At 41.6% G+C, this 10,762-nt stretch overlaps 1 protein-coding gene across 2 annotated transcripts; it reads right to left on the reverse strand.

The window, feature by feature from the left end:
* Positions 1–1,905: 1,905 nt before the first annotated feature.
* Positions 1,906–6,231, reverse strand: LOC147430079 (uncharacterized). Of its 2 annotated transcripts, none has more exons than XM_086496259.1 (5): positions 5,804–6,231; positions 3,553–3,675; positions 3,322–3,397; positions 2,967–3,100; positions 1,906–2,455 (listed from the first exon to the last, which is right to left on the reverse strand). In XM_086496259.1, the coding sequence occupies exons 1-5, from the start codon at positions 6,170–6,172 to the stop codon at positions 2,255–2,257; spliced, it is 903 nt and encodes a 300-aa protein (XP_086352385.1). In that variant the 5' UTR covers positions 6,173–6,231; the 3' UTR covers positions 1,906–2,254. The 2 variants fall into 2 exon arrangements, with proteins under 2 accessions (XP_086352385.1, XP_086352386.1); XM_086496260.1 differs by having other exon boundaries at positions 1,906–2,452; positions 5,804–6,227.
* Positions 6,232–10,762: the final 4,531 nt, after the last annotated feature.

The raw sequence follows: 10,762 nt of genomic DNA on the forward strand, positions 1-10,762 counted from the left end.
ATAAGCCAAGCTAATCTCTCCTATTGAAAGTGTAATGGAAATTGCCTATGAACTTTGAGAGTAGCGGAATTAAGATATTACGTGAAGCACTTTTTAGAGATTACTTTGTGAACATAGCATATGAACTTAATTGATGGTAGCAACATAAACATGGTACTTAGTTAACTTGGCATGAACAGTACTTTTGCAAGAGAAAGAGTTTAGAGAACATGACAATAGTTGAAGACCGGATTCATATGGAGCCGGTCTCCCCCTCCAGTAGGCATTTGTATTATAGTTTCTCCCATAAGGAGAGACTTGGTACAATACAATCTTTGTGTTCCTTGTGACCTACGTGATGCAATGAAGATGGAAAGCTTCATGCATCACAAGCATAACATAAACTTGTAGAAAGGATTAACTATCCCAAAGCTTCAAACACCTTCAAAGGTAGAGAGAACTATCGGAAAATGAGGATAGGGAAGAGGAAGAAGAAACATTCCATAGAAGAAAGAAATAGTTCCTCACTTATCATTACTCTTCTTGCTAGCATACATAATAGCATAGTAATGGAGATGGAGAAGATGGCCAACTTAAGCATTGAAGCATGGCTCTTGGTTAGATTTGCATTCCATAACAAAGTGTTGATGTAGGCTCTTGGTATTCTAAAGAGGATATGTCAATAGTGGCTACTCCCCTTGTTAAGGTTGTATGAGTAATAGGGTAAAGGAACCAATTTTAGAGACATTTTGTGCAAATTTAATCATATTTTATATTTTTGGGAGACTTTTCAAACCTAATAATTTTTTTTAATGAAAGGCAAAGTTTATGATACCAAGATCAATATTTTTTTGACTTTTTTCCAATGCTCCATTTGGAAAAGTTGAATTTTGAGGGTTTTTGAAGCATTAGAGACCCTCAAGGTTCAAGGAAAGGTCTTTGACTGACCTTTATTTGGAATCTGGGCGAACTAGATATAGATCAAGAGAGCACAAATTCCAAGGGAAAGGGTCCTTTCCCAGCTATCAAGGTCCACGAGAGGGGCACAAACCTCAACAAATCACAACACGACACATTAACAATTTTGTCTCTAAATTGGGAGTGGATTGTCGCTAACATGGGGTCAAAATTGTCTCTAATTTGGCTCCATGAAAGTAATCTTGATGGCTTCCAATGAGGCCCATGACAAAATTGATCCATGCACATGAACAGGTCGAGTGCTTTTTTAGGGGATTGCAATAGTGGCAATGCACTAGCATAAAGTCCATCTTTGAAACAAGCCATAACTTCAATGGGGAAACATGTCTTCTTCTTCAATATAACCAAACATTTGATCTTGGTTTAGGTCCAAAGGTTGGTGGTATAATCATAGAAATAAAAGGAGTTAGAATCCTTTGTTATCAAAAGGGGCATCTCTTTTTCCTTGCACATATTTTGGCTACATATCCAGAACTATGCTCAGCCTGTTCTCACTACGGTGGATTCATGGTAGAAAGTTTTCAACCCTGTTAAGCAGTCTTCATTGTAATCCTTACAAAACATGTAAGATTTTGGTGGATCCAACAGACATTTGAGTAAAGAGCACGTTAGATGTTGCAAAATAGCATGTCCTGGACAATGCTAATTAGCATATTTTTGAAATGTGCCAACAAGATTTGAAGATGGACTAGATCACAATGATCTTTATGGTGTTATAGATAAGGAAAAACTTTAAAAAGGTAATATATATCTGCAACATCCACAATTTCAATTTGATTTGCACCCACAAAAGGCCAGACAGCCTTTTTTATAAATCATAAATTTGCCACCTTACAATGGCACAGTTAATGGGCTTTGACCCATTTCCAATCATAAATAAGAGACTTGTCTCTTCTCCTTAGGCAAAGAGAGGTTTTGGTTGGCTGTGAGGGTTTACTAGAGACAACATGTGGAAGAGACAGATACAAACTCTCAATACAGCGCAAGTACGTTACAACATAGTTTGGCATTGAGAAATTGGAGGTTCCTCAACGATAATTAGGGGCTAACTTGCAAACAAAGTATGTACTCTCAAGTCTCAGTTTAGTAAGAGCTTTAATGGAAGACACCAAGGACAAAGTTAGCAAGAGAACAAATATAACCTGCAAAAACCCTGTTGAAACCCTTTCTTAGAAAAAGCTTTCAATTATTACATGGGAAGACAAAACCTAAGCTCTGGTAATGGTAATTAGTGTCCTGATGGGATTTATTATGGGCATAGGGCCATTGCTGTAGAGTGAGTTATTCTTGATTGTTATCATGTTGGCACCAATGAAGCAGCCCGAGCTTTGGCCCGCTCCAATGCCTTGAGGCGATTAGCTTCCATCCGAACTCTTTGATCCTCATTAATGCTGCTTGATGCCAGCAGACTAGAGTTTGTGCTATGGTCATTGGCAGTTGTTGACTCGGGCGTGCTTGCACTTGATGGCATAGTTAGCAGTGCAGCTTCACATGGCTGCTAGAACATAACCACAGAAATAAGGCCCATCATTACCTCAATAATGTATAGCTAGATGAATCAAGAAAAAGCCCAATTCACCTTTAGAGAAATTGTAAGTAATAGACTCGCGGCAGTCATGCACAAGACAATGTAAATAGCAGCTCCATCATGCATAATATTGACCAAGTTCCATGGTAGCCACTATAACATTACCGACAGGGTGTAGAACCAGGTTTTGTTCTCATTACTATATACATACACAGGCACACATAATGCTCAACTCACACTTACATATGAAGTAGAATAAATCTCTGATTCTCCATATGAAGTAGAATATACACCTCTGATTCTCCTTTCATAGGCTATATCAGTTTTTGACTGATCATTCGATAGAATAATAGTGCTAGAGGCTTCCATTAAAATGCACATTACTTATATTGAACTATTGAACACAGTACTCCACAGACTATAAGCATGTTCACTAAGCTAGATGCATGCTCAAAAAAAATTGCGAAGTCAGGAGGAGTACATCAGTAGCCTGCTTGTAGAACTCATCGAACACATCGTCATTTACATCTGTTGGAATAGTCTGATCGTCCCAATTCCCTTCATCCATAGGCAGCTCTTTCTCGAATGAGACGTCATGGTCATCAACAGCTCGATCTGGATTATAACAGGAAGACAACTTATCTTATGTATGAACAATTAGCCCAAGACCCGAAGCACCATTGACAAAAAGTAGGCATTCCTATATTGTATGCAGATCAAGGAGATGGTGCTGATTGCATTCGACTTTAGTAAGCCTCCTATGTTGGCAATTTCTCTATGGCTAAATGAAGTACCAACAAAATCACCAAGTACATGGGTTCAACTTGAATACTGACCTTGAGTTTTCTCTTCTGGAGTGAGCTTGAGATCCTCACCCCTTGCTACCTTGTCTTTTAAGTCATTGACGCACATCTGTTGCAATCACATAAAAGTCAAAAAGCAAAAACATGTATCTGAATCGAGTGGAATAAAATTCACAGGGAATCCCTGCAAATGTGCACACCTGCACATACACAACAAACAAGCAAACAGGGAGGGCATTATATCGAAGAGCTTGAGGAGATCACCCGAACCCGCCTTGAAGCGCCAACTTTTGCAACCTTCTCCACGAATTGATTGAAAGAAAAGTATGGCAAAATAAGAGAATGCCAGTGGACATAGGCTTCAAGAAAGCTCTTAAGATCATCAACCTGCAATTTACCATCATATTGGATTAACTTGTTTTGAGTCTGGTGTTACTTAAATGATGTTAAAAAGCCAAGCTCCGTATCGTAATTACAAATGCAAAAGCAGACATAGCAGTGTATTTGCATGTGAGCATGAAAATCACAAGCAAGTAGGAAATATATTATATCTCAAGTCTTGATATACTATATACCTAGATGAATCCAGGATAAGCCCAGATTCACCCTTAAAGGAAAGTGCAAGGTATAGACCCATGGTAGTCACTCACAAGACAATATAACCATCAGCTCCATCATGCATAGTATTGACTAAATACCACGACATCCCCACTAACGTCGTCAGTGCCCAATAGTGGGTGTAGAACTAGGTACTAACATAAGCTCCCAAACACAACACATACCACACGCACACACACACACACACACACATGAGCATACATCAACACAAAGTTTGGCGTACTGAGTTTCTGTCATGACTCCGGAGATCAAGGGCAAACTCAGCCATAATGAAACCTAGCACTAAAAGAAGCCATACTGTTAACCGAGAACAAATGTTAGGTATTTGTTGGAGAAAGATCTTTTTGTGGATTCTTCCTTTACTAGGATTCCATCAGATTACTTTCCCACTCATACATATAAAGCTTTTATGGGGCGTGTAAGTCTCGGACTACGAGAGGGAAAACCTTTGAGCCTGGTTGTGGCACTCCCCCCTCCCCGCCCATAGTTACCAGGAACGGTAAATCGGAACTGGGAACAGGAAATGGAAAATTGCCATTCACTGTTACGGATACTCAGGTCTAAGACATGGGATGGGGATTCAGTGTTCACAATAGGAAGTTGAAAAGGGAACAAGGAACAGAAACCTGAAAATGGCCATTTCCTGTAATAATTCCCTCCCCACCCTGGCTAAGTGCACTTTCTCATGGGCACTATCACCCTCACTATCACAATGAATTTCAATGCAAGGACAACGCAGAGCTTAATTTATTGAGAAAACTAACTGGGGTGTATGATGTGTCCTTTTGAAGATCATCCCCTCTCCTTAGAGGCCACATCAGCATGCCTTTTGATGGCACTGTATTTAACTTCATTTTTATAACCTCTCCCTAACGGCCGGACCAGCATTGAGAAAATTCATGCCTTTCAATGGCACCGAATTCAACCTCATTTTTTTATTTTGTCAGACGTAAATAGTCATAAAATCCACCTAACCCAACTCCACCAATGCTCAAGCATGAGGCTTGAACAAATATTTTTCTCAAGTGCAGATGTATTAAGGGAGATCTCTAATAATTCTCTTCCACTATCATGGTAACAAGTAGATAACAGGTCTTTAGTTGCAGAATTTTTGACACCTTCATCTCCCAGACAAGTTAGTTTTGGTTTTGGTACTTCTGGGACTGCTGTCCTGTCGATGTGGCGCAACTGGTTCCCAGTTTCCCACTTGACAAGAAAATGTATCCCCCCCCCCCCCCCCCCCCCCTCGCAGGTTTCAAACCATACCTTTAGTTGAAAAGGCCCTCCGTTCAATCAGTGCTATCTATGCTAGTGGTAGTGCTAGGGCCACAAGCACTTGACTTCCACATCCCTGTTGATTAACAAAAACCAATGGTCAATCAAAAAGCATAATTGATCAACCATTTTTGGATCGGCACATTCTCCGCTTTACTCTGGAGGCAACTGGCAACTAGGTTAGCCGGTCGCCTCCCCGACCGCTTGTCAATCTCATGGACTGCCCAACTCATGAATAGTCCAATATTTATCTAGAGCCCATACTTTTTCATTCACACAAACTCCATACATGGATGGTGAATGCTTGCTTAGCTTCTGTGCAGGAGTCAAAATTCTATTAAGTCTATTCATACTCCTCTGACATTGTCACATATACCTACATGCACATGCCCAAACCTTAAGGCCAATGTCAAACAGCACAAAACAGCTTTATTGCCTATGCTTGATGGTGAAATGGGTGCACAATAGAACAGCAAGCTAGTGTCACTCAGCAGCACAATTTAGCAGAATGACCTTCAGAGATGTGCCAATGCCGACAATGCAGTGGATACTGCATACAGCAAATATGAAAAATGTGCATCTTGCATGCGAGGAAGATAGATGTGGGTTGAGGAGGGAGTACCTCATGACCAGGGCCTTGGAGCCTGACCATCCGGGGAAAATGTTCGAGGACGTAGCCGAGACCTTCGTTGGAGAGGAGAAGATCTGGTGTGAGCTTGGGGCGCTTGCGGGGAAGCACAGGCTTTGCGGCCGAAGCGGCCTTGAGAGGAGGTTTTCCAGACTTCCAGGAAGTGGAGGAGGGTCCTGATGAGGGCCTACCGCCCACAGATGCGCCACTTTGTTGTCTGTGCTGCTGCTGAGAAGACAGGGGGTCCGCGGACGAGGGTCCTGAGGAAGAAGAAGAAGAGGAGGGGCAGTCACGAGACCAGTGGCCAGGCCTTCCGCATTTGAAGCAGCCCGTCGGAGCTCCAGCACCACTTGGGGGAGCCATACCTACCCCTCTCTCTCTCTCTCTCTCTCTCTCTCTCTCTCTCTGGCGGGAACTTTGAACGAATGGATCTCGAAGAAGCGGGTTAGGCTGGTGTCACGCGCACGAGCTCAAGCCTCAAGGTGACGAGGCAGAGTTGGGCGGGCATCGGGCTTGAGTTCGTGTGAAAGGGGCGGCCTTAACAGCCCGGCCAACAATGCAATGCCATCAAGACCAAGTGGCACGCGGACTTTAATGATGGCCGACCATGGGATCAACAGCAAAGAAGTCCATGCCTTTATGTCAAGGCACGCAGGGCATGGCCATAGGGTAAACTCGGCCAACACAAGTAAATTAAGGCAAGGGGGTGGTGTTTGTGTTTACGTTTATAAACATGTTATTCGCCATGGTTATCATGATTCATGCGTAGGTGAGATGGTTAAGGTTGTGGACTCGCGCGAGAGAGGTGGCGGGCTCAATGCGGGGGGGGGGGGGGGGGTTGTAGCACCCATGGCACCCTTTTTCACCCACCACTCAACCTCCTCTAGACGCTCATCGCGAGTGTGCTCGGCTATCGATCCAAGCACCCGAGCCATAAAGACTCCGTGCCACTTAGTGTGGAGGCAATGCCATGGCCAACCCCAAAACAGAAAGCAAGAAAGCAGCTGGTAGGCCTTTAACGCTGGCAGTTGTAGGAAACCCCTTACCACTTGGCTGAAGTTGATTCAAGGGTGATAGAGGGTAGGAAGTTTGCTATTTACCTTTGTGACACCAAGAGAGGGGCACACCAGCAAAAGATGGTCGTGGGCTCATGCGACACTATGATAGGGACCTTAAATATAGTTAGAGGAGCGGAGTGGCAAGGTTATTTTGATAAGCTGCTTGCAACAACTCGTTGTCTTCTTCTTTCTTTTTGCCAGTCGACTTGCATTGTTTTGGAGAGAGAAATAAGGAGAGAGACATTGGGCACATACACGCTGGGCAACAGTGGCTAACTCTACCAAAATAGGTAAAGTTGAGCATGCTTACACATAGTTACAGTGCATGACATGTACAAGATAAAGCGTTGTTTGCATTAGCAAAATCCTGCCCACATCAACATGTGAGAGACATCTTTCTAACCTTACTGTCTGCATTGCCTAATTACACGGTGTAAAGTTCTTATGTTTTTTGAGGAGTCGATAAGGTTATAGTATACTAATGACACGGCTTAAAGTTCCTTTGTTTTTCAAGGAGTCAATAGGATTATAGTATACTAATAGCCTTAGTAAAGCCACTTACGTGGCTTTCACCTAAGGGACTTAAGGAACCTATAGCAAAATGTCAACCCTCCTCAACCCCAACCCTTCTCACAATCGAACACACTAGTGCTTGTGTGTGTGTGTGTGTGTGTGTGTGTGTGTGTGTGTGTGTGTGTGTGAGAGAGAGAGAGAGAGAGAGAGAGAGAGAGATGAACCCTCATGGTCTCTATGCCTACACCATGGGGGCTGCCTTGGTAGCAAAAGGAGCCTCACAGCCTTGTCCAAAAAGGGTCTAGTCCTAACAGCCAAGGCTTTTTTTGGAGGATGGTCCTTTAGGTAAAACCTAATTTGTTCCAAAATCCTTGTATGCTTCTTCGGGTTGTGGATAACTCTCATGCAAGCAGTTAGTTTATAATTTTTGTGATCGTGAAAGTTAATAGAAAATTATGATAAGTACCGTTGGTTGGACCTACAACCCTTAAATTTGCAAAGTCAAAGACTATGATAGTCGTGAGCAGGTATCCAGAACTATAGTCTACGAGGGACCACCTAACACCAGCCAACCTAAAAAGGAATTATATACAATGGGTCCATCTTAGCACTATAATTCAAGCTAGTTTCTAAAGCTAGTGTCCTGATTTTCCCAAAGGGTTGGGAAAACCTTATGTATAGGACGTGTGTGTAGCTGTTTTACTTATATAATAAAACATAAATGAACTTTTAAGCTCAAATGACACCGGCTTTAGACAAGTGACAATGATTAGTACAAAAACAACTCAATCTTAGAATAATTTTTGTACATTGCTATAAGAATGAGGTCTCATTCTAGCGTAAAAGTACAATAGCTGATCTAAAAAGTATGGTTCAAGAAGTAGTAAGAGCCTGTGATGTCAAGGACAATCCTTTGCTTCAAGCCAAAAAAATTTCAAGAAAGGATAGAGTCCTCACCTACATCCATCCAAACAAGACAACAATTATGTTAGCCTTGAATGCGTTTTACAGGTGTCAATGGACTATATCAGTTGTTATCCATGTCCATTTTACAACTTTTTAAACTTAAAACCACTGTTCAAAGTGTTCACGTATTCTAGTTCTTTGGTTATTGTTTTGTAATAAAATTTACTATCCCAAAATTTCATGGAAGTAATTATAAGTAAGGTTTTTATATATTTTGAATTTTTATTAGACCTTAAATAGATATTAGCATACATATCATTCTTATTAGAAGGCCACCACCCTTTTGATCCAAGTGTCTTAATCCATATTAGTCATAGATCAATCCTTCAATATCAAAATTACATTGCCACATTTTTCTAGCTCTAAATCCTCTAGCTTTTTTAAGTACCTTAAGTCCATAAAGTATCCTAATTAACGGCTTCAAATATCTCCAACAACATTAAAAAAATTCCATTGATAGTTTAAGGTATTAAACTCGGCTATGTTATCAAGCAAAACCAAATCTCTCAGGCCCACTTAGGCATACGAAATCCAACATACCTCAGTTTGTGTAACATTTAATGGCCTAGTAACTTGTGTGTAGCAGAAAATAGCATCAACATAGTGAGCATTTCATCAAAATAGATTCCTAATGAGCATAACAAGAGTGCTTGGGTGGAGAGAGAAACAAAAAACATAACACCTAGTTAGATAGGCATGAACAATACTTCAAAAGAGAGAGCAACTAAGCTATTGACAATAGTTGAGGACCGGATTTACATGGAGCCGGTCCCCCCTCCAAAAGGCTTTGTATTATAGGTTTCCCCCATCAAGGGAGACATTTTACAATACAATTCTTTGTGTTCCTTCAATAACTAGCTAGTGCAATGAAGATGGAAGCTTCAAGCACTATGCAAACACTTATAAAACACAACATCAATTCCCTCATGGTATCAGACCCAAGACCTCACACACCTTTGAAGACGGTGAGAGCTAGCGGGGTATGAGAGTAGATTGAGAGGAAGAAGGAGTAGTCTTACGAGAAATAAGTACATCTCCTCACATAATCACTCATATTAGCATAGGATAGCTTAGTAATTAGCATGGTAGAGGAGATGAGCATGCATTGAAGCTTGGCTCTTGGATGGATTTGCATCACAAAGCCAAGAGTTGCTAGTGTAGGTCTCCCTTCTCACAAGCTTGAAGTAGGCGATAAGCTTTTCATTAAAGCTTGAGAAGGAGAGAGAGAGAGTCTTCTTGCTTCACACATGAGCTAGTGTGAGTGTGTGTGGAATAATGCCTTTGAAAAATCAGCCCCCCTCTCTTTCTCTTGGTCGACGCCTCTTGCTAAATCCTCTTGCTAGCACCTCATTGGACCTCTCTAGGCTTAGCCAATAGGATTGAAGAATCATAAGTGATAGCCTTCTGACATGTGTCCCCCTTTTCCCTTTTGTGAGAGCTTTAGGTAATTAATTAATGAAACTAAACTCTCATTGGACCCCTTTCTCTCCTGGCCAATAGGAATCAGGTAAGCCATTGGGCTGCTAAATGCTCATTGGACCCCTTGGGAGACTGTTCAATAGTCTTCTAGAGAGCTTAATTCTTATTTGTTCTTTTATTAAGTGTTTTTAAATGAATTGAACTAGATTTACTCTAGACTAATTCTCATTGGTCCACCTCCATGGCCATCCAATAGGATTTGAGTGCGCCTTGTGGGCATCTGGGCTAGGGAGCTGACATGTGTCCCTCATTCCCTTTGTGTAAAGGAAGCTTGTGTGTGTGTGTGTGTGTGTGTGTGTGTGTGTGTGTGTGTGTGTGTGCGTGTGTGTGTTTTTCTCTCTCATCCCCTACTTACAGGGCTTGCCCCCTCCTATGTAGGAATCATAAAGACTTTTTTGTACACACACAAAGCATCCAATTTTTCTAAACTTGACCATTGGACACAACCTTTGATTTTTGGAACCTTAGCATTTTGGAAGTCTTATTGGGTTGAACCTTACGGTCTTTAAAGCCCAATGTTGCACATTGCTTTGTCGGAGATGGCCCCCCCTTTGGATCCCTATTGTGGCCAGTCTGCCAGCTTAACCAATATTCTAGCTTTTTCTCCCCTGGCACTTCCCCATATTAAATGATCAATTTAACAAGAGAAAATCATTTAGGATAATTAGATATTAGTTGTTATGAAATTACCTCTCTCTTGAAATCATAGTAGTCCTCAACTATGGGGTAGAGAAGATAAAGCCTATTCATTAGTCCTTTTTTCTAGCGGGTAGAGGCTCCCTATGTTACCCTACGACATCAAGGATCAATGAGTTGATAGGATTCTTGCACGATAGAGATAGCATCCTTAATCTTTTGGAAAGATTCTTGTAGGTCTCGGCTAACATCTGCAGCAAACATCTTCTCGTGTACCTTAAGTAGCAGGGGACTTTTTGAT

Source organism: Adiantum capillus-veneris, chromosome 22, assembly GCF_014529385.1.
Source record: "Adiantum capillus-veneris isolate H3 chromosome 22, ASM1452938v2, whole genome shotgun sequence".
Lineage (NCBI taxonomy): Eukaryota > Viridiplantae > Streptophyta > Polypodiopsida > Polypodiales > Pteridaceae > Adiantum > Adiantum capillus-veneris.